General features: G+C 36.9%; 1 protein-coding gene across 1 annotated transcript in view; it reads left to right on the top strand.

Moving 5' to 3' along the window:
- The window catches only part of RYR2 (ryanodine receptor 2), a 557611-nt gene that overhangs the window by 256119 nt on the left and 275782 nt on the right, over nt 1-25710 (top strand). The window contains exons 25-27 of the mRNA XM_031934901.1: nt 4406-4489; nt 21449-21608; nt 23554-23701. Of these exons, the coding sequence (XP_031790761.1) occupies nt 4406-4489; nt 21449-21608; nt 23554-23701 (392 nt within the window). The remainder of the gene's footprint in view (nt 1-4405; nt 4490-21448; nt 21609-23553; nt 23702-25710) is intronic.

Below are 25710 nucleotides of genomic sequence, written 5' to 3'. Positions count from 1 at the left end.
TTTTTTTTTTTTTTTTTTTTTTTTTTTTTTTTTTTTGAGACAAGAGTCTCACTCTGCTAGCCCAGGCTGGAGTGCAGTGGTGTGATCATAGCTCATTCCAGCCTTGATTTCCCAGACTCAGGCAAAATTTCTGCCTCAGCCTTTAGAGTAGCTGGGGCCACAGATGTGTGCCACCATGCCTGGTTAAAATTTGAATTATGTGTCAAGATGGAGTCTCTCTATGTTACCCAGACTGACCTTGAACTCCTGGGCTCAAGCAATCCTCCTGCCTTGGCCTCCCAGAGTACTGGAATTATAGACCTGAACTACTATGCCTGATCCTTTGGCCAGTTTTTAATACAGTTGTTTGTTTTTTCTTGTTGAGTTGTTTAAGTTCTGTGTGGATTCTGGATGTTAGTCCTTTATTGGGAGCATAATTTGCAGATATTTTCTCCTATTCTGTAGGTTGTCTATTTACTCTGTATATTATTTTGCAGTGCAGATGCTTTTTAGTTTAATTAAGTCCCATTTGTCAATTTTTGTTTTTGATGCATTTGCTTTTGGTATCTTCATCATAAACTCTGTCTAGGCCAATGTCCAGAAGAATTTTTTCTGGGTTTTCTTCTAGGTCTTACATTTATATCTTTAATCCATCTTGAGTTAATTTTTGTACATGGTGAGAGAGGTGCAATTTCATTCTTCCACATATGGCTAGCCATTTTTTTCAGCACCATTTATTGAAGAGGTTGTCCTTTCTCCAGTGTTTATTTTTGTTAACTGTGTCAAAGATCAGTTGGTTGTAGGTGTGTGGCTTTATTTTTGGGTTCTGTATTCCTTTCCATTGATCTATGTGTCTAATTTTGTACCATTACCATGCTGTGATAGTTACTATATCCCTATATATTAGTCAGGCAGTGTGATGCCTCTGGATTTGTTCTTTTTGCTTAGGATTGCTTTGGCTATTCAGGCTCTTTTTTGGCTCCATATGAACTTAAAGTGTACCAGCTTAAATGTTAATCTCATCCAAAAAAGCCTTCACAGAAACATCTGGAATAATGTTTGACTAACTATTTTGGCACGATGCCCCAGCCAAGTTGATACATAAAATTAGCCATCACACATAATGAGAAATATTTATGAAGCATATAGTGCACCTCAAACTTATCCCAGTATTTCTTTTTACCCTTAACCTGTAGTACATGGTCAGATCTTAGTACTCCAGTCAACTCTTCTCTGCACCCGCCCCCACGCCACAGGCCCATGATCTCCTGCTTCTGTAGGTTGTCTGTCTTGTTCACCTACCTGAAATATTTGCCTCCTCATCTCTTTATCCTTTATTCCCACATATCATCATCATGGAAATTTTTAATGATCTTTCTTGGAATATCTTAAATATACTTCTGAAAATATAACTTTTTAAAACTTTGAATCCTACTTGGTTTTATTATAATTCTTCACTCCTCATCTTTTCTCCTATCAGACTGTAAACAGTGTCGAGACAAACATGTAGAGTAGTACTCCTGAAAATACCAAATGGAAAACTTAGGAAATAAGCAATGTCTAAGTTTTAGATTGCATGCCATTTTGAGCAGTGTGATGAAGTCTCACGCCCTGCTACCTTGTCCTGCCCAGGAAGCAAATCATCCCTGCGTCCCCCTGGCCCGTGCTGGGTAGGCTGCCTACCTGTTAGTCACTTAGCAACAGTCTTGGTTATCAGATTGATTGTCATGACACTGTAGAGCTTTTGTTCAAGTAACCCTTATTTTACTTAATAATGACCCCAAAGCACAGAGTTAAAGATGCTGGCAATTTGAATATGTCAAAGAGAAGCCATAAAGTGCTGCTTTTAAGCGAAAAGGTGAATATTTTCAACTTAATAAGGGAAGAAAAATACTGTATACTGAACTTGCTAAGATCTACAAAAACAACAATTCTTCTGTCTGTGAAATTGTGAGCAGTATGTTGTTATAATCATTCTATTTTGGTCGGGTGCGGTGGCTCACGCCTGTAATCCCAGCACTTTGGGAGGCCGAGGCGGGCGGATCACAAGGTCAGGAGATCGAGACCACGGTGAAACCCCGTCTCTACTAAAAATACAAAAAATTAGCCGGGCGCGGTGGCGGGCGCCTGTAGTCCCAGCTACTCGGGAGGCTGAGGCAGGAGAATGGCCTGAACCCAGGAGGCGGAGCTTGCAGTGAGCCGAGATCACGCCACTGCACTCCAGCCTGGGCGACAGAGCCAGACTCCGTCTCAAAAAAAAAAAATCGTTCTATTTTCTATTAGCTACTGTTTTGAATCCCTTACTATGTCTAATTTATATGTTAAATTTTAGTATGTATCATAGTATGTATGGATAGGAAAAAGTATAGGGTTTGGTACTATCTGTGGTTTCAGGCATCCATTGGGGGTCCTGGAACATATCAGCCATGGAGAAGGGAGGACTACTGTAGTACAGGGTACCTTAGATATGGTGGTAACTTGGTAAATATTTATGGACTTCTATATTTATGCACATATGGTCTATATAATAGTTCACTGTCCATGTGAGTTGAATTCATACTTTTCTAGGTAGTTTGCATTGGGGAGGAGATTATGAGGCTGAATTAATTAGTTATGAGAAGATTATAGTATTGATGGCATAAAACACCATCTCTCTCTCAGAAACCCTTCAGGCTGGTATTAACTAATTACATTTTCTATGGCTCAGGCCTACTTTTGATGTCAGTATACCATGTTACTTTGTCTCTCAGTCTGGACTCACATTGACTACATTCCTGGCATGTCACACTGAGGTGTTAATTTGCAGTGATAACAACTGTCTTATAACCCAAAATATTCAGTTTTTACAGATCAGCTTTGGAAGACACATTGTAATCAGAAGATTTCTTGGTGGGCATGTGCTCAAAGGTTTAATTGCCTGAGTTTATGATAAATCCTAATATTATGATCAGTCTCAAGTTCCCTCAGAGCTGGGTTGGACGTCCCTCTTTGATACTTTTTTTTTTTTTTTTTTTTTTTTTTTGAGACGGCGTCTCACTCTGTCGCCCAGGCTGGAGTGCAGTGCCGAGATCTTGGCTCACTGCAAGCTCTGCCTCCCAGGTTTACGCCATTCTCCTGCCTCAGCCTCCCGAGTAGCTGGGACTACAGGTACCCGCCACCTCGCCCAGCTAGTTTTTTGTGTTTTTTTAGTAGAGACGGGGTTTCACTGGGTTAGCCAGGATGGTCTCGATCTCCTGACCTCGTGATCCGCCCGTCTCGGCCTCCCAAAGTGCTGGGATTACAGGCTTGAGCCACCGCGCCCAGCCTCTTTGATACTTTCATAGCCTTCTGATTATCTCATTGCACTGAAGATACTATCATAATTGCCTTTTGTCTGTAGCACAGGGCCTGGCACTTGATAGCACTCAGTAGGTATTTACTGAATGAATAAATATAGGAATGGAGGGTGCTGGTAAAAATGTTCCTGTCCTCTGGATAGTGTTTGAATAAGTGTAATCTATATTTGTTCCTGTGAGTTTGTTTTTTATTCTATTGCTGATCAATCCCATTTCAACGTGCACATTCTTTATTTAGCTTATTTTATACCTTCAATCAGCTCTTGGTCTACCCACAGTTTTGCAGTTTAACACTAGAAAGATAATTTCATGGGGTTAATTTTTTCATATATAACAAAATTTAACTGATACTTGTGTGTATATAGATGGATAGATATCCATATGTATAAGCTTATATATATATATCTGTCTAAATGGTTAAGCTTATACATATAGATACCTGTCTATATGGAAATACATATATAATGTACATATATGTATATATGCATAACCATCAACCTATCCATACATTATTATAATATTATAGAGATAAATATTATGGGTTATAGATAATTCCCACATTCTTACTGGAACAGGCCAGGCCTTAGAAATTCTGTAATCCCAAAATATTATGCCATTATTTCTTACTCTTTTGAGGCAGGAGAAACCACTCAGTGCCATGGGTACTAAAGACAAATTGTCTCAAAATGTCTCTTCTATATACCCATTTCTATAAAAGGTAAAATAATAATATCACATACACACACACACACACACACCACATATATCTGCTTTAGTATGTACATAGACTCTCCAGCAGGATATCGAAGAATTGGTAACAATTGATGCCTTTAGAGGAAGGAAACAGAACTAGAAGAGGCTAGAGGAAGACTTACTTTTCAGTGTATTCCTTTTTGTGCTATTTCAGTTTGCAGTGTCTCATCCCTTACTCAGAAATGAATAATTAGCAAATCAATAAATGTTCCTTTTGCCTTAAAAACAAGACTTCTGCTGCGCTTTCAAGGTTGTATCTCATTGCTACTGCTGTCATGTTGGGTTATTCTGGACATAGAGAAGAAATGATCACACTTATCTTTGGTTTTGTTTTCCAGGACTTTGTTGGCATTAGGATGTCATGTAGGTATATCAGATGAACATGCTGAAGACAAGGTGAAAAAAATGAAGCTACCCAAGAAGTAAGTTGAATGACTAGGCAATATTAAATAATCTATGTAGAGATTTAGTGCAACCAAATAACTCTTGATGGACACACAGATGCCTTGCTTTTACTGAAGCTTTAAAATTCAGATTCAAGGCTGGGTCCCGTGGTTCACACCTTAATCCCAGCACTTTGGGAGGCCAAGGCAGACGAATCACCTGAGGTCAGGAGTTCAAGACCAGCCTGGCCAACATGGTGAAACCCTGTCTCCATTAAAAATACAAAAATTAGCTGGGCGTGGTAGCACTTGCCTATAATCCCAGCTATTCAGGAGGCTGAGGCAGGAGAATCGCTTGAACTTGGGAGGCAGAGGCTGCAGTGAGTTGAGATCATGCCACTGCACTCCAGCCTGGGCAACAAAGTGAGACTTCATCTCAGAAAAAAAAAAAAAAATTCAGATTCAAAAATTTAAACTAACTGAATTACCCTAGGGGTTACATTAAGTATCTGGTGAAACAGTAGTTTCTATCACACTGCTGAGTGATGAAACAAAGCTCAGATTGTATTTGGGAATGTGTTATAAAAACTGTGTTATTTTCCCAGTGTGTGTGTGTATGTTAACAGAGGTATCCATATTTCTAAATGATTACATATAGCTTTCTAGTTTCCGCTCAGAAATCTTTATAATTTTATTTACTTTTACAAAACAAATATATTCGAGGATTAATTATGAAGTCAGCATTATTATCCACATTTTAAGATGAGAAAATTGAGGTTGATAGATGCTGTAGTGCTGGTTTGGCCTGCTGTTCTATGACCTGTATCTATGATCCTGCTTAAGACCTCACCTTTCTCATCTGCCAATGGGCATTAGTAATACCTACTTAACAGGGAAGTTTTAGGTATTAAAGAAATATTCGATAAATGATAGCTGTTTCATATTACTTTCTTATTTATTTACACTTAAGTATTCAAGCTACTTTTCTGATGTGCAGGACTTGTAAATAGCAAACCTGTAGATGTATTAAATAATAGCATCAAGATATAATCAAAGTAGCCACCCGTAATCTCTATCAGTCACCTCAGGTCTCATGTTACCCCAGAAAAACATAAAATCCAAGTAGAAATTGTTTTTTTTCTGTGCAAATGCAGATTTAAGCAAGTCTTCTAGTTCAACAGTGTATGAACATTTTTACTCAGGTGCTCCATAATTATAAAAACTGTATTGTTACCTTGCTCATTTTTAGGTTCTAAAGTTTTTCTTTGAAAATTTAAGTAGTTCCAAAAGATGTGATTTTATGGTACATTTTGCATATTTACATTTCAAAATGACACTTTTTCATCAGCTTTGAGTGTATCTTATGAGCGCAGACCACAGTGTTCAGATATCTGCCATCATCTGTTTAAAAATGACATAAAAATGTTGATAATGGAGAATTTTACATGATTTCATTTTCCTTTTTGAACTGTATTTTCAAATTATTTCTCCTACTGTCTAGTATGCTAATCAATATTTTATCCTTGACAGTCTTTGAGTACTGTATCCTACATTATAACTAAGATATGTATCTATATTGAATTTTTAATTGTTTTAATTTTCTGTGATCATAGTCATTAAGTTAAAATTTTCCTCCTGAGTTATCATTATATTATTTTAGTACACAGGTGCTCAAAACAACATAAATTATTTTTAATAAATATTCATAAAAATAGGATTTTATTGGAAATAGCTCACGGTAAGATGGATTTAGCTGTTCTTTATCCAATTATATTATGTATTCACATACAAATAATATTTATTGATAGAGTCAAGTTGGCAGAGTGGTTGCATTCTTTGTTCATATAAATAATTTTTTTTATTAAAACTATCATTGGGTTAAGTGAACCAAAAACCATAATTGTTTATTATGAAAAATCATATGTAATGATTTTTTCAGGGTGACAGCTGGATTATGCCCTTGTTCAGTTTCTTGACAGCCAAAAATTGGAATCTACCTAACTTGAAAAAGAGTTATCCTCTCATTTTCATTATCCTCATCCTTTCCAAACTACTCTCAGGTTTTTTGGAAAGTATACAAAAAAGGCGTTATTAGGGCTGAAACAGAACAAAACCAAAAACCAAAAACAACAACCTGGTAATTATACCTGTTACTCTTTTACTTAGAAGGATAAGGAAGTAGAAATGTTAATTTCACATTATCTTTGACAGCATATTACATTTAATCAATTGTTTGTATCAAATGCTATGTGCGAGTGTGTGTGCATGTGTGTGTATGCATTTGGAGTACAATTCAACTTATTTCATGTATAGAATCTAACTGTTATAAAATCTGATTGACAAAAGCAGTTTTCACTGTCAAAACAATCAGCTAAAACAGAGTTATCTTTTGTCAGAAACATCTGGTTGTCTTTTTCTGTTGAAACAAATGGGTTCATGTATGTCCCCATGACAGTCGTCTCAATTCTAATTTCTAAGTTTAAGATAGGTAGATGATAGATTGACAGCTAGATGATAGAAAGATAGATCGATGGGGCACAGGGTTTAAAAGTAAGTTTGTCTCATTGAGGAACTAATGTCCTCTGCCTTGAGTATTTATTAATGCATATTCCTTGTGTTACTTTCACAATGCAACACAGCAATTATTTGAGAGTTGGCGAAGGTATGGAAAAGCTGAGACCCTTAAATGAAAGCTGTACTTGGACATGCTGAGAGTCTATGTACTATTTCTCAATTTGCCATGAGATAGCATTTTATTCTTTCTCTATTGACAAAAACCTTCATAATAACAGGTATATATATATAACAGATATATATATATATATATATATATATAAAACAGGTATATATATATATACACACACATACAGATCAGCACAAGCCTAAAATGTTGTGGTTTTTTAACAACCATTTTGCAAGCAATTTGGCATCATTGTGTAAAATTAAACATTTGCACATCTTGCTACCCAGCAGAGTATATCCTAGAGATATACCCTAGAGACAGTTTGCATCAACAAACAGGAAAACTATCATTCATAGTAACATTATTTGGAATAGCAAAAGGATAAGGGGGAAGTTATAGGAGGTGGAAGGAATATTCTTCAATAATAAAATGAGTCAAGTTGGCTATGATCTAATAATAAAATCAAGGAATTATAAATGACAACATAGATGGACCTAAAAAACAATAGGGGTGTAAAAAAACATATTCTACTGGGTGATGCAATGTAACACCATCTTTGAGGCTCAAAAGCAAGTAGAACTAAAAAATAAAAACTAAATACCTATTTTGGAGATACATACTTTGATAAGGACTGACTTTTTAAAATCAATGAAATTCTAATTCTAGGTAGTAATTATCTTTGGTATATACTCTAGGCAGGGATGTAAGATGGGGAGGAGCACACAGCTATAATGTTGTTAGTAATGTTCTAACTGTTAACTTGGTGATGGATTAATGAAATTCATTTTATTATAATGCTTTGAAGCCTATACTTTCGTAGTTATAATGATTTTTAAAATTAAAATGTGATGACAGATATAAATTCACATATACCATTACTCATAACAAATGTAAATGGATTAAATTCTCCATGTGCATAACAGAAATTGTCAGATTGGATTCAAAAAGATAACTTACGGTATACAGCTATAGGAGGTATGTCAGGAACTTTAGCACACAGAAAAGTTGAAAATAATAAGAATGAAACACTAGGCAATACTGCTCAAAATGAAACTGATGTACTTTCCTTTTATCAGTTTCTGCATAAAACAAAATTGCCCTTAAAGCAACATTAATATTAAGAAAAGAAGGTCACTATATGGAGGATCGAGAAAACAAGCACCATGCTGTAACTACTCATGTGTACACCAAGTAAAACAGCTTCAAAAATCAATGAAGGAAAATACTAGTAGATTTTCAAAAAGAAATAGACAAATATACAATCATAGTGATAGACCTAACACAACTCTCAGAAACTTATGTATGTAACATAAATATTAACAAAGATTAATAAAAATATAAACACACACCAATTAAAAGCTTGACATATATAGAGTGCTGCAAGCATGAAACATTTATAAAATTTAATATCCTTTAGGACATTAGAAACTGATATCATAAAGATCACATCCACTGGATCACAAAGAATAACAACAAAAATAACAAATCATGACACATTTAGACATTTAAAAATATACTTCTAAATAGGTTATGGATCAAGCATATCATCTGAAAAATTATTTACTTATTTACCGCTCTGCCTTTGTTTATTTCTAATTTAAAAAGATAACCCATATTTCTTGATCTTGCTAAATGAACCTATCCTTTTTTCATGCCTTTATACTCTTATAAATGGATGATTGAAAACCAAATTTTTAAAAAACTTTTTAATATTTTTGGTTTTGTGTATTTCTTAGGTTGATGGATACAAATTTCATATATTTATGGTATGCCACATGATATTTTGAAATATGTATATGCTGTGGAATGGCTAAATCAAGCCAATTAATGTATTCATTACCTCACATAATTCTTTTTCTTTTGTTTTGGTGAGAACATTTAAAATCTACTCTCTTAGCAATGTTCAATATATAATACATCATTATTAACTATATTAACCATGCTATACAATAGATCTCTTGAATTTATCCATCATAGAAATTTTAAAACGCAATAATGGAAAAGGAAAATATTTCATATTAAAACATATGAATTGCATATATTAAGTATTACTCAGAGAAAGTAAAAGAAAATAAATTATAATAAGAGCAATACTAATGAATTTGGTGGGGGTGGGATGAAATATAAACACCAATGATGCCAAGAGCCTGTTTTAAAAACCTGCTAATCAGGGGAAAAAGACTCTGAAAAGATTGACAAAGGAAAAAGAAAAACAAAATTGTTAGCAAACTTAGGAAAAATGTAATAAATGTGTATTAAAACTTTCTGAAAGTAAAAATGTGGACAGTTGTGTAGAATAATATCAAAACTGATCCAATAAGAAAGAAAATGTGAATAGAGCTATAACTATTAAAGGAATTGAATCAAACACACATACACACGCACATCCACACATCCCAAACAACTTTTCTATTGATTTCTACCAAATACAATCTCAAATAAAGAGGAAGAAACACTTCACAGTTTATTTTCTGATAATATGATTTTCATATCAAAGCCCAGATCAAGACAGTATGAAAAAGGGAAATTATAATCCATTGTTATTATGAGCATAGATGCAAAAATGCTAAGTGATACACTGGCAAACAACTCAGTAGTATATTAACAAAGTATAATATGACCAAGCTGAGTTTATTCTAGTAGTGAAAAGATAGGTTAACATTAGAAAATGTATCTATTAAATTCATGCCTAATAAAGAAGAAAATTCATATGATTATCCCAATATATTTAGAAATAAATAATTCATAAGATTTTTTTATTGATAAGCACATAAACTCTTAGAAGGCAATACTCCGAGAGAATCTTTTAACCTAACAAAGGCCAACAGAAACCAATAATCTATAAGGTAAAACCCCAAATTTTTCCTTTAAGGTTTAGGAATGAGACAATATAAGTCACGACTACTTGATGTATTCAATAAGGCCAATGTAATGAGACAAGAAAAAAATCATGAGGTTTGGAAAGGAAAAACACCAAATTGCCATCAATAGCAGTTAATATTATTGCATAGAAAACTCACGAGAATTTACAGAATTATTTCTAACAATAATAGGACCCTTGACCATTTCTTAACTTTGCTTTATTTCTTTTTAATTGTGTTTCTACACTTGATGTCATTTGTTTTTCATGTCCTCTAAGCTGAAATATGCACTTACTAAAGGAAAAAAATCTGTGCATCAAAAGCATCTGTTAAGACTTGCAGAACAATATCAAGAACTCCTAAAAATTAATAAAAAGATGCCCAAATAGAAAAATGAGCAAAGGATTTGAACATAATTCATTAAAAAAACCCCTGCAGATCCAATAAGTATATGAAAGACACTCAACTTCAGTAATAATCAAGGAAATATAAATTAAAATCACAATGAAAAGCTATTTCACCCCCACCAGGTGAGAAAAAATGGAAGACTATGTAAATTAGTACAACTACTATGAATTTAGCCTAATCTTATAAACCTTATAAAGTTGAAGGTGACACATTTCTTTTCCAGACATAAACTTTAGAGATACTTTTGTCTCATGCAAAACAAACCTGAAAAGAATATTCATTGCGGCATACAGCAAATAAAATCCTGTCTGAATATTGATTTTGATAATCGGTCAAGTTCAGTGTATCAGATTTGTAATAGCACTGAATTGGAAACAATGTAAATTTCCATCAAATTCCCATCAATCCCTATACAGTTGGTTTTTTGTTTGTTTGTTTGTTTTGTTTTGTTTTTAGATGGAGTCTTGCTCTGTCACCCAGGCTGGAGTGCAGTGGCATGATCTCAGCTCATTGCAACCTCTGCTTCCCGGGTTCAAGCAATTCTCCTGCCTCAGCCTCCCTAGTACAGCTGCCTGCCACCACGCCCAGCTAATTTTTGTATTTTTTAGTAGAGACAGGATTTCACCATGTTGGTCAAGGTGGTCTTGAACTTCTGACCTCAGGTGATCCACCTGCCTCAGCCTCCCAAATTGCTGGGATTACAGGTTTGAACCACTGCGCCGGGCCTAAATACAGTTTTTATAGATTCATGTAATGGCATACTATAGAGCAGTTAAAATGAATTAACTATAGCTAGATAGATTCATGGACAAATCTCAAAAATACTACTTAGAGCCAAAAACAAAAAAGCATGTTCCCAAAAAGGTGATACAGTATAATACCGTTTAAAGTTGAGGAACATAAAATATAATTCTACAGATAATTCATAGAGCCAGATATATGGAAGAACAGTATAAAAATCATGTCTAAGAATAGTCAGCTTCAAATTCAGAGTAATAATTTTCTCTGGGGATAAGGAGGGGATTGGAATTGAGGTGGTGTAATAGAAGGAGAGCTTCAGGTGTATTCACTATTTTTTGATACTTTTGCATAGGCCTGAAAATGTTCATAGTAATAACAAAGAGTTGATTGATAACTGAAACCAGGTTTTAATGAACTTAAAAAAAATGTTAGTGGGAAAGAGGAGATAGTAGGAATATAATTAGTCTTTAAGAAGTTCAGGCCGGGCGCGGTGGCTCACGCCTGTAATCCCAGCACTTTGGGAGGCCGAGGTGGGTGGATCACCTGAGGTCAGGAGTTCGAGACCAGCCTGGCCAACATGGTGAAACCCCGTCTCTACTAAAAATACAAAACAAAAAATTAGCCAGGCATGGTGGTGGGCACCTGTAATCCCAGCTGCTCGGGAGGCTAAGGCAGGAGAATCACTTGAACCCAGGAGGTGGAACTTGCAGTGAGCGGAGATCGTGCCACTGCACTCCAGCCTGGGCGACAGAGTGAAACTTCGTCAAAAAAAAGAAAAAGAAAAAAAAAAAAAGGTGAAGATGATATTGATGGAATTCGTTTCAGAAGGAAATGGTGTTTAAAGAAGTTTTTTTGGCCAGGCCGGGTGGCTCACAGCTGTAATCCCTGCACTTTGGGAGGCCGACGCAGGCGGATCACTCGAGGTCAGGAATTCCAGACCAGCCTGGCCAACATGGTGAGACCCCGTCTCTACTAAAAATACAAAAATTAGCTGGGCATGGTGGCACAACCTGTAATCCCAGCTACTCGGGAGGCTGAGCCAGGAAAATTGCTTGAACCTGAGAGGTGGAGGTTGCTGTGAGCCAAGATCATACCACTGCACTCCAGCCTGGGTGACAGAGTGAGACTCTGTCACAATTAAAAAAAAAAATGATAAAGCATAGGAGACACATGAGCATGTTTATGTAAATAGTGGGAAGAAACCGGGGGGGATGAATTTTTAAAGGAGAGAGGTGATGATTAAGAGCAAGGTTTCTGATTTCCACCCTTGTCCTGGTGTCTTGAATTCTACATTCCAAGGGACTTAATACCGACTGGATTAGGGAGAACAACACATAGGTATAACCAGGGGGGTGATTTTAAAGGTCTATTCTTCTGAACATTCCATATGGATGCACAGGCCGTATAACCTAGATACAAACTAGATATGCTGATGAAAGTCACAGATTAGAAATTGTTTTAGCTTTTCTTAAAATACATTATTTAAGCAAAATATAATGTTCATGAGGAGATTAATTTTTGTTTAAAATCTTGAGAAGAACCAGTATTGTTTTCTACCAGGTTTACCTCCGTCGTTTCTAAGTTTGACTCTCACTTCCCCTTGCTGAAAGCATATATTTCCTGAGTGCCAGGGTTTCATATGATACACATATGCATTTTAAGTTGCTTTTGTGTAACTGGTAGAAATATGGTCGATTCCTACATGCAACCCTTGGGCTATGATCTATGAAAGAGCAGTGTCATCGCATAATAACCTTTTCATAGCCCAGAAGATTTCTACTGCTGTCTCTTTTGCATATATTTTAGAGACACTTTGATAATCGGTCAAGTTCAATATATCAGTTGGAATTAAATGCTATATTCCCTATTAAAAATAGCCAGTTTTTGTCCTGTGTAGCCAATGGAGCTGGAAATCATTATCCTCAGTAAACTAACGCAGGAACAGAAAACCAAACACTGCATGTTCTCACTTCTAAGTGGGAGCTGAACAATGAGAACACATGGACACAGGGAGGGGAACACCACACACTGGGGCCTGTAGGGAGTGGGGCACGGGGAGGGAGAGCATTAGGGAAAAGAGCTAATGCATGCTGGGCTTAATAGTTGATGGGTTGACAGGTACAGCAAACCACTAGGGCACACATTTACCTATGTAACCTGTACATCCTGCACATGTACCTGGAACTTCATAAAAATAAATTTTTTTTAAATAGCCAATTTTTATGTACATCTTGCACATGTACCTCAGAACTTAAAAATAAAAACCTTTAAAAAGGGTCGATTTCTGATATATAATAGACATCATTTAACTGAAAATTCTTAAGAAATTTTGAAGAATGGATGATTCATTGTAGTTTTTTTCTTTCCTCGTGTGCCTCTTTTCTCCTTCCTCTCAACCAAGCAGTGACGACCACAACACATTATCATCTATTCTTAATTTCACGCATCTTCCCTCATTTATTGTAGCTAAACTCTTGACACTCTGCATAGTTTGATGAGCCAGAGTTAAATTATTATAGCAATAAAGAAATAAGCAACTGAAAAACAGTCCACTCGCTCCAAGAGCTTGTGGTCCTCACTCTCTCATATGCCTGAGTGTTTGAGATTGTTCGAAAAGCTGGAGATTTAAATGAAAATAAAATCCTGTCTGAATATGAATGGCATTTATTTAAACTTCCATTTAGCACTTATCTGTCATGAAATCAACACAAGACACAGTAAGTCAAAGGCTGCTTGAGTGTTGAAAAGCATATTAGGGCCGTGCGCGGTGGCTCATGCCTGTAATCCCAGCACTTTGGGAGGCCGAGGTGGTCAGATCACCTGAGGTCAGGGCTTCGAGACCAGCCTGGCCAACACGGTGAAACTCTGTTTCTACTAAAAATACAAAAATTAACCAGACGTGGTGCCAGGTGCCTGTAATCCCAGCTACTTGGGAGGCTGAGGCAGGAGAATCACTTGAGCCTGGGAGGCAGAGGTTGCAGTGAGCCGAGATCGCATCATTGCACTCCAGCCTAGGCAACAAAGGTGAAACTCTGTCTCAAAATATATATATATATATTTTTTAAAAAAGCATATTAGGATCATCTGAGAGGTTTCTAAAACTACTGCTAGGTTTTCTGCTCTTCCCAACATGCCGTTACCCCTAGTGCTGTGAAGCTACTATATGTGACAGGAAACTGTGTGATAGCTCTCAGGCATAGTAGAGTAGACAAAAGGCTGAGAATGATATGCTTGATGTGCGCGCGCACACACACACACATACACACACACATTTAAAATGACTTTCTGAAATGAATGCATTAGATACTGAATGTGTACCCATATGTATACTGTTTATATAGACACAAACACGTGTACACAATTCAGTTTTGTAAATATTTACCTAAGTGAAAATGGTTTAGAAACACAGTTGGATTTTTCTGTAAAGATGAGGCACTGTAATTATGAAGAAAAGAAAAACCCTTAGATACTCTTTATATGTGTAGTGGGTAAATTTCACAGACCAGAAATTTAAAAATGTACCAGTGTGCCATGTTCTTCATTTTCTCTGATTGGGCTTAATTTAGAATTTAAATCCAATGAGCCTTGTAGCCAGAATGCAGCCTGACAGTGTTAAATTAATTCTAGTTTGTTTAGGGCATTAATTCTAGTTTGTTTAGGGCAAATGTAATTATATCAATATTTTCTCTGTCTAGTCTCACCTTTAGAGCTTGATTCCAATGTCGTCTTCTCAAGTAGTCTCCCTCAACTTCTTTAAAATTGTACTCTATTTAAAAACGTATTTCTTCCTATCCCCCTTTCCTACTTTATTTTTCTTCATAGCATTTAAATCTTCTAACATACTATTATATTATACTTTATTTGATTTACTATTTAATTCCTCATTGGAACATAGTTCTATAAAGATATACATTTTTGTCTATGTTTATTTATTTATTTATTTATCTTGAGACAGAGTTTCTTTCGCTCTTGTTGCCCAGCTGGAGTGCAATGGCACCATCTTGGCTCACCCCAACCTCCGCCTCCCGGATTCAAGTGATTCTCCTACCTCAGCCTCCTGAGTAGCTGGGATTACAGGCATGCACCACCATGCCCGGCTTGTTTTGTATTTTTAGTAGAGATGGGATTTCTCTGTGTTGGTCAGGCTGGTCTCAAACTCCCGACCTCAGGTGATCCACCTGCCTCTGCCTCCCATGTATTATTAGTTCCTAGAATAGCACCTGAAAGCATTTTACTGTTGAATGAGTATTTGACAGTGAAACTGAACACGAGATTTATGCCCCTCTTATTACCACGGCTGCTTATGTTCTGGGCACTCAGCTGATAGGGAGGTGCCATTCAATCCTTGGCCATTCTCACCTGAGTTTGCTGCCTTCGACTGAATTGTCTTCATTCATCTCTGCTGGCGTTTTACGGGATGTGTGTATTCTACACTTTTTTGGTATTGGGTTCACATTGGGTGCCCTCCTCCTCTCTGAGTCACCATTCCTTCTTGTGCCTCATCCAGGCCTCTCTAGGAGTGCTGGAAACCTAAGAATGCTCTCTCTGGCTGCTTGGAGATTGCAGCCTATCGGTGGAGGGAGAAGGAAGGGTTGCCACAGCCCCATCAGCCTACAATTAGTTTGTCACCATATCTGTACTATTCATGGGTTTGGATCTGTGAAATTATGAGACCCTGCCATTCGTCTGAGTACAATCTGGGAAGCAAAATAGAAGTTCACTTTGGCTCTGCAATCTGTCTGGTCCTCACTTGGGCAGAAGGGTGGGGAGAACTTGCCTCCTCTGACTCTCCCCTCCTCTAGGCTCTGGAATTTTCAGCCTATCTTACACTGGAGGCCCTGGGTTCTTTATCTGTTCTCTTCTGTCCTAAGGCATAAGGGCTTTGTCCCTTTGGTATTCAAAAGCAGAGATTTTAATATCCCAAGGCCCTGCTATAAAGATCTTTGTCTCTGCATTGAATGTTCAAAGACATTTTAAAATTCAAAAGCCAATTATAGCTTTTTTTTCCCTCTCTCTCTCTTGAAATGCCTCCTTCTTGAGAGCAGTGGATACTTCATGGTCTCGTTTCAAAAGGGCTGAGGAGTGGAGGAAAGCCCTTCAAGTCAAAAGGAGTTTGGGGTTGGTGGAGTAGGGCACATCTTCATATTACACGTTTTTATTTAAAAACAAACAAAAAAAGTAAAAAAGTAGAAGAAATATAACCCGTGTTTTCTCCCTTCTGATTTCTACATACAAATTAATCCTTCTGTATTTGTTTTCTGGAGAATGATTCTGAATATTCTCCATACGTTTTCTGTGAAAATGTCAGCCTAGCATTCATTTCTAGTAGATGTGCTTTCAGCAAAACTTGCTCTTAATGTCTCTGGTGTGCAGTCATCTGAGATTTCCCATTTGTTCCAAGGTACTTGGAGGACTGATTTGGCTTTGAAATTTACAGCTGACACTCCCTGAACTTGGCTGTAGCCTTTGCATGTTTACCGCACATCTTTCACAATATAATGATTTCCACGCTTCATTTAACTTGATTCATTTTAAACAAGTAAGCTTGGGAGATGGGGGTAGCTTTAAAAAAAAAAAAAAAAAAGATTGGTGCTTACTGTTTTTGGTATTCTGCCTTGTTTTTGTTGAATCACTTTAATTGGCCCTTTAATTATATTACACTGAGCCCTCGTTTCAAAGGCTCATCTGGAATACCTGCTTAGGAAAAATGTGGGTCAGATGGGAATGAAGCACAAAACTGAGCTGAAACTTAACATGACAATTCCTCAGTGCAGCCAAACACTGTCAATTTTTTGTTTATATCTTTGGTGATTTGATGCAAATAGAATCAACAGTTGGCCGGGATCTTTGTTGTTTTGTTTTGTTTTCAGAGGTATTTTTAAAAAAAATTTTGCTATCAGGAAAGCGAAGCCTAAACTGTTAGGTATTTTATTACTCTCAATGTCGTTGTTTTATTCTTTTTTATTTTGTTAAAGTATGTAGTTGCCAAAATAAAACTAAGAGCTAATGACTATAAAAGTATTTTGATACTTTGTAAAGTGAGCATATTAAATCAGTTGTTTAAATTCATATATATTCCTCATAAGCTAATTTTATAGGATGATTGGTGGCACAGAAAACGTGCATGGTAAAGAAAGGAGGTAAAAGCTATGTATACCTATTAAACAAATAAATTGGAGGAGAAAAAAATCTGTTGGCTGATTATGGCAGAAGTTTCTCATGATGTTTGAGAAAGTAGAATGTAATACAGAGATATCTTAATATGAGCAATATGTTTTTTGTATTAATATAATAATAATATGACTTTTTCCCATTTTGGTGGCCATAAAATTTTACTTTCTAAGAGTCATTTTAGTATTTTTTATTTACTTTAACTTTTTAGAAATCAATCTGAAATTTTACTTGAAACTATTCAGCTTCTGATTCATGTGAATTACATTTGATTCAAAAGCTTTGTTTATTTTTAACCACAAAAAGGTAATAATTCAGATCAGCAGTTGGTTGTCCTTTGTGTACCTAATTAAATTGTATTAATAAGGTGAAATGAACATTGTTTGTCAAAGTACACTTATTTACTTTTAAATATATCTCATTTTGATATAACGATTTGATTCTTAGTTTCTTTGTCAGAATGTACTACACACAGAAAAATGGTTTTATGAATTATTGCTGTTACCATTAATTCATATTGGTGAAACATTCATGATATCAATAGTTTTATCCATTATAGTTGACTCAAGTCCATGAATTTCATAGATATTCATATTTATTTTTACTGTACAAATGATTTGTTGTTCAAAAGAGGTGGAAATAAAAAGGTTCAGGTGAAGTGAGAGTTTGTAACTGTAATTTGAATGGAATTATTAGCCATTAAAAAACAATTCTAAGCTTCAAATCCTTTTTTGTACAAGGGTATAGAGAAAAGAAAGTAAAATAAGTTATAGTTTACCTCTGAAAATGAACGTGAACAAATTGTCGGATTGCTTCAACAGATGCAAATGCATCTCCATAAGTTTTCATTGAGATCACAGATTAAAGCAATTCTAGAAGAAATCTGCATGGGAAGAAAAAAAATAGAAAATAAAGAGGAACGATTATGTCAGTATTATCCAGCTTCACACATTAGTAGAACTTGTCTATGAGTTTTTATGGGGGAGGACTTCCTTCCCACCTTCCACCTTTCAAAAGTAGTTCCTCGTTCCATAAGATATTGCTAGAACGTCTACCGTTAAAAGCTGGTTTCCAGAAAGTATCACTCCTCTTTGGAAATGCGTGTATCCCTCATGAGGGCTCTTTGGAAATGCATGTAACCCTCATGAGGGTAGCAATGGTTCCAATCAATGATTCACAGGTGGATATCGAAACTTCAACATCTGTATGGCCCCTGTGACGGCTGCATGGGATCAAGGCTGTTCGAAAGTGAAAGAAGATTGTGTGCTGGCTTGTGCTGGGTGACCATGGGCCAGTTGTGGGTAGTGAGAAGTAGTTGTGGGAAGGTAAGGAAGTACCGAAGACTAGGCTCTTCATCATGTACCCTGAGGCTGCCTCCAGCAAACTGTTGAACTTGAAAACTAGGCTATGCTAGCTTGATTACCTGTTGGTGCATTTGAAATGCATTAGGAGCTTTTTCTTGAAAAATAAAAAAAAAAAAAATACTTTCCAGGTCAGGAGTGGTGGCTCATGCCTGTAATCCCAGCAGTTTGGGAGGCTGAGGCAGGAGGATTGCTTGAGGCCAGGGTTTGAAGACCAGTCTGGGCAACAAAGAGAGACCTTGCCTCAAAAAATAACAAAAATCAAAATCAAAATCAAAAACATAAATATATAATAGGTAAAATATATATATTAATGTTTTGGGTTTTTAAAATTTAATTACATATAAATGTATCTATATATATTCTAAAATAAAAGAAAATGCTTTCCAAATAAGAACTGATATCTTCAGTTGTGATTACAGTTTATAGATTTGCCTATTTAAATGTCAGAAATCTGTCAAAGACCATGATTTATATGAGTTGTTAAAAAAAATTCCCACATGGCTTCTTTATTAAAAAACAAAAGCTACGGTTAATTGCCCATGCAACAGTTTTCATTTAAAATGGAACAAAATTTAATGTCCACAAATTTCACTTATGAATGTAAATTGAAAGACATAGACCAGTAATTTGTCCTCATTGTTATAATCTACTGAAAACAAAACATTTGTAAAGCTTTTGTCTACAGAAAAATTACTTTTTTTTGTCTATAGACAAATTACTTTTTTTTTTTTTTTGAGACAGAGTCTTGCCCTGTCACCCAGGCAAGAGTGCAGTGGCACAATCTCAGCTCACTGCAACCTCCACTTTCCATGTTCAAGCAATTCTTGTGCCTCAGCCTCCCAAGTAGCTGGGATTACAGGTGTGCACCACATGCCCAGCTAATTTTTTTGTGTTTTTTAGTAGAGACGAGATTTTGCCATATTGGCCAAGCTGGTCTTGAACTCCTGGCCCTAAGCAATCCACCTGTCTTGGTCTCCCAAACTGCTGGGATTACAGGAGTGAGCTACCGCACCTGCCTACAGATAAATTACTTATAATATATGGGATGTATTATAGTAAAATAGAAGTAATTAAGCTAAAGCCAACTGTATTCAACATTAAAAAAAGTTATTTATTGCTATAATATATTGATTCATTAAACAAATTTTTACTGAATGCCTACCATGTGTTGGTCACTATTCTAGGTGCTGGGAGGTCATTGTGAATAAAATGTATGAACTCCCTGCTTTCAAGGAGCTTGCCTTGTAATGATGCCAGTCATGGCCCAGAGTAGTAGTTTATTTTTAAGAGAATTTGTAGTTTATTTTCAAAAGTATTTATTTATTTATTTATTTATTTATTTATTTATTTATTTATTTATTTAGAGATGGAGTCTTGCTCTGTCACCCAGACTGGAGAGCAGTGGCGCGATCTCTGCTCACTGCAGTCTCTGCCTCTTGGGTTTAAGTGATTCTCCTGCCTCAGCCTCTCAAATAGCTGGGATTACAGGCACCCGCCACCAAGCCTGGCTAACCTTTGTATTTTTAGTAGAGACTGGGTTTCACCATGTTGGCCAGGCTGGTCTCGAACTCCTGGCCTCATATGATCTACCCACATTGGCCTCCCAAAGTACTGGGATTACAGTCGTGAGCCACCGTGCCCAGCCTTTTCTCACATTTATTTTTAAGAGCCTATTCTCACGTTTTAATAATTCATTTTGTAACTTAGCATAATTACCTAGTGAATGTTCTTGAGTTGAAGATGCATTTACGTTTATATTAATTTGGTAAATAAAATTAATCATTTCAACAACTATATATGAAAAGGCTGTTATCTGCTGGGAACTGTTTTAAGGATAATGGCAGTTAGAAAAATGAATCAGAAACAGATCCTGACCTCAAGGTATAGTCAATAATGGGGAATACAACAATGACAGAAGAATGGAAGAAAAGCAGTTATAAAATAGGCTTTGTGCCAATCTCAGTAGTTAAATAGAATGAAACACTGTGTTTCTGTGTGGAGCAGGGCAGTACTATTGCCCTTATATGTGTGGATTGAAAAGTTATTATTTTCAACTTTGTGTTTCTTCCAAAAATTAAAACTTGTACCTGTTTTATTATAATAGCACCTTCTCTCTCCAGCCTAGAATATAGAAGCAGTCTCTGCTAAGAGATCCTTGAACTCTAGGGAAATAAAATGCAATCAGATTTTAGATGGTTATATAGCTGAGATTTTCCTTACTTTCTAGTCTCTATCTTATTTAAAGGTTTCCTAAATAATGTAGCTAGGAATGGCAATAAGGAAATAAATTACAAATGCATTTAAATTTCCCTGTAGAATAAGAAACAGATAGTATCTGAAGGATACTCTGATTTATGAAAAAAATATCACATTAATCTAACATTTAATAGTTGAAGAAAAATGAGGACTTCACAAGAAATCTCTAAAATAGTTCAATAAATAACCAATATTTTGATTTAGACTATACAAAAGCTTCAGCTATTAGGAACACAAACAATGGCAGGTCCTTTTCATCTTTGAGAGACAGGTAAGTTGTCTCATTTCTGTCTTATTGGTGTAAAAACGAAAACGCAAAGATTATGTGGCTTTTCCTTCTGATCAGTTCTTAGCTAAAGTGAAAGGGACCCAGGCTTGCTGTTTGGTACTTCACCAGTGGTTACCACTGTGGTTTATGGAACAACAGCAATGAGGCAGGGCCAGAAAATGATGTTTACAGGGATTTTTATGAAAAGGCCAATTATATACAAATGTCTTTGTCTCTGATTTGTAGTTACCAGCTGACAAGTGGATACAAGCCCGCCCCTATGGACCTAAGCTTTATCAAACTCACCCCGTCTCAAGAAGCAATGGTGGACAAGTTAGCAGAAAATGCCCACAATGTGTGGGCGCGGGATCGAATCCGGCAGGGCTGGACTTACGGCATCCAGCAGGTACGTGGGAATGAGCTCCAGGCATTTGGTCTGAGACTTACTTAAGTGGGAATTAGCATAATTTGTAACAGGAAGGATTAAATAATGACTATTTTAAAACTCGTATCATATAGATCACACACAGTGCACATCTGGACTAAAACACCTGTGTAGTGCTAGACTGAAGAACTTACATGAGGTTAGCTCTGGTTGTAATCGTGAACACATGTGAGGCACACGATGACTAATATAATACTACATTGGTGACTTATAATATGGTTTTTTGGTATTTCTCTCTCTGAGACTGTGTTTTAGGAGAAACTTTTGAAATGTAAGAACATTGGGATAAAATGATAATAAAATGGGTGCACCATTCCTTATTCACAACCCCTGGGGCCACATACATTTCAGAATTCAGTCTTTGTATTTGGTTTTCAGAATGGTGATTTGAGGATATATTACATGTATATACATAACAACCTTGGCAGGGCAGCTGACTTCAAATTGCAATTCATTCTGCACAAGGGAGGCAGGGTCATACCAAGAGGGGTAAAGACCATTAACAGCCTCGCATCAGTTCCGGTTTCACCACTGAGTTACTGTTGCAGATCATTTTGCTCCAGGCATCAGTAGATATTCAGGTATTTGGGCATTAAGGTATTCAGTACTAATTTGCCTGAAAGAGGAAAGGAAGAAAAGACAAGACAAAACAGTATTTCTGGCTGGGCGTGGTGGTTCACACTTGTAATCCCAGCACTTTGGGAGGCTAAGGTGGGAGGACTGTTTGAACCTGGGAGTTTGAGACCAGCCTGGGCAACATAGTGAGAGACTGTCTCTACGAAAAATTAAAAAATTAGCTGGGCATGGTGCACATGCCTGTAGTCCCGGCTACTCAGGGGGCTGAAGTGGGAGGATTGCTTGAGCCCAGGAGGTCGAGGCTGCAGTGAGACTCTGTTTCCAAATAATAACAACACAACAACAAAACAACAACAACAACAACAACAACACAATATTTATTCTCTGGTTTACCAGAACAACCGCTGTCTGATTCCATAGCTTTTTTTTTTCTTTTTTTAACCCTTGGGAGGTGTGGTGGGAACATCCACAGCCTCCCCTTGCCTGTTTACATTAAAGTATTGAGAATTTATTATACGTCTTGAAATGTGGAAACTTGAGCAAATACTGCAACTGGTCTCAGGGAGTGAATGGAAAGAAGTAACTTCCAAAGTGGCATTGCCCTACACACTTGTAGGAGTTGATGCATCTTCCCCATCGCATGGAATTGAGTTCTGTACTCTAATATTAATCATCCTTTTGCCAAGATAGTAAGATAGCCTGCGCTCTCTCTGTGTGTGTGTCAACACATTTTAACCACAGTTTAACATTGGAGCCTCTTTTACAATAGACAAGTTATGAGTTTTATAGTCATTTTAGTGCCCCTGGCATTGCTGGCTTTCACTGGTTGATGGATTCAACCCAATGCATATTTTTCAATTAGGGACATAGAAGGGGGATCCATAACACACTGGAATTTTTCTGAAGAAGGGAAAGCAGCCTTAAGTGCTTCATTGGCTGAAAACCATGGAGGGGGGACCAGTACTAATTTGGCTCTTCTTGGAATAAAACCCTGTCCATGAACTGTACTTGGAAATTGGGTGTTCTCTACTGTTGTCCTTTGCCATGTGAACGTGGCAGATGGAAGTGGTTAGAGACCACTGAAACTGTTTTTTGTTATTGTTGTTTTTCCTCCTCATGGAGAGGGCCTGCTTTCCATACATGTGCTTATTCATTTGATTGAATCTTTTATATTGATAGTGTTTTGGTAACTTTGCAGGCTGGGAAAACGCAGGGATTGTGGAAGGGTCAGGTTTTCTCATGGAATTTTAAGTTTGATGTATTTGGTAGCTATTTATTTTTAAAAGCCCTTGGTATTGCTTAGACATCTGCACCCTATTTTTCCCTGCAGGACGTAAAGAACAGAAGAAATCCTCGCCTTGTTCCCTACACTCTTCTGGATGACCGAACCAAGAAATCCAACAAGGACAGCCTCCGCGAGGCTGTGCGCACACTGCTGGGGTACGGTTACAACTTGGAAGCACCAGATCAAGATCATGGTATTTTGGTTTTACTTTCCTCCTCTTCGGTTGCAAGATCATGTAGTAGTTCTTTAAAGCCAAATAAATGAATAAAAGGGGGAGTATTAAACAAGGTCCTCTAGTCTAGGTGTGGAATTTCATCCAAGTGGATTTTCTTCCCTGAAAAACACCTGAGGGATTAGACCCATCTCTCAGTGGGGTGGCTCAGGATGCTGATGATTCTGTGGGCGGAGAAAATGGGCCTATCTTCCTCAAGTGTCTGAGATCAATGGGTATTCCCCTGATTATGATATTGGACTCCTCCCCTAACCCACCAGCCCTCCTCCAGAATAGCTGATTTTTGCTGATTTGGGGAATAAGCCTGTAGTGGAGTCTAGTGTTTTACAAAATTCCACCTTCATCATTTACACACACATGTACAGGCAACATTGAATTAATTAATGTGATATTTTGCTTTAAGGGAAACACATTACAGTAGGTACTTAATAACTATGTGTTGAACACAATGGATTTTTTTTTTTTTTTTTTTGAGACGGAGTCTCGCTCTGTCGCCCAGGCTGGAGTGCAGTGGCTGGATCTCAGCTCACTGCAAGCTCTGACTCCCGGGTTTACGCCATTCTCCTGCCTCAGCCTCCCAAGTAGCTGGGACTACAGGCGCCCACCACCTCGCCCGGCTAGTTTTTTGTATTTTTTAGTAGAGACGGAGTTTCACTGTATTAGCCAGGATGGTCTCGATCTCCTGACCTCGTGATCTGCCCGTCTCGGCCTCCCAAAGTGCTGCGATTACAGGCGTGAGCCACCGCGCCCGGCCGAACACAATGGAGTTTTAAAGGTTCTGCAAAGAATACATTTTCCTTAAATAATACCTTTGAAGAATGTAGTTTAGGCTGGGCACGGTGGCTCATGCCCCTAATCCTAGAACTTTGGGAGGCTGAGGCAGGCAGATCACGAGATCAGGAGATCGAAATCATCCTGGCTAACACAGTGAAACCCCATCTCTACTTAAAAAAAACAAAACAAAACAAAAAAAAATTAGCGGGCATGGTGGTGGGCGCCTGTAGCCCCAGCTACCCGGGAGGCTGAGGCAGGAGAATGGCGTGAACCGAGACTGTCTCAAAAAAAAAGAAAGAAAAACAAAACAGAACAGAATGTAGTTTAGATAGAATGATCCACTCTTTAATCCTTTGCTCCTGCAGTTTGAGTTAATTTAATACCCATTTTCAAAAAATTGAGAAGAAATGAGGGCTGTGTGCTTCATCATAGTGCTTATAATTTTTGATGGAAAGTTTTAAAAATATTCCAAATATATTCTAGTGGCTCATATTTTCAGTGCATTACCTGTACATAAAGGTGGATCTTAAATAATAATGACAGTTAATATTTATATATTAGCTATATAAGTGTTTCTAAGACTTTTGCAATTATTATTTAATCCTCACAGTAACTCTTATGAGGATGATACTTGTATTATGCTCATTTTACAGATAAGGAACCTCAGATTCAGGGACTTCTGTGTCTTCCCATTTAAAGTGGCAGATGTAGGATCCTAATCATAGGCATCCTGACATATTTTAGTCCTTTGAATTGAGCAAATACATGCTTAACATCTTGAGAGATCTTATCAGTTACTGGACTCTTACATTGGCTGCAAATTAAATGACGTATCCACTTGTTAACAATAAGAATAATATCCATAATGCTAACATCATATCTATCTTGAGGTTAGCTTTAAAACATCAGAGATATGGTACACTCATTATGAATCAGATGCTGTTAGGTGTGCAAAGTACCAAGAAGATTCCTGTCTCAAAGAGTATATAGTCCATGTAACCACTGGGAAGAAAGTAAACAATAAAAGGCTTGTAAGGCAAAAATTGGCAATCAGAAAGACTTCTATAATTCTCTGATATAGAATACACCCTGAAAGTTAATTGGTTCTAAATAATTATGTTTTTAAATTGAAATAGAACTTATATACAATAAAATGTACACATCTAAAGTGTTCAGTTTGGTAAATTTTGTCAGTT

Source organism: Piliocolobus tephrosceles, chromosome 1 (genome assembly GCF_002776525.5).
Source record: "Piliocolobus tephrosceles isolate RC106 chromosome 1, ASM277652v3, whole genome shotgun sequence".
NCBI lineage: Eukaryota > Metazoa > Chordata > Mammalia > Primates > Cercopithecidae > Piliocolobus > Piliocolobus tephrosceles.
This window is presented reverse-complemented; position numbering and strand designations above follow the sequence as displayed.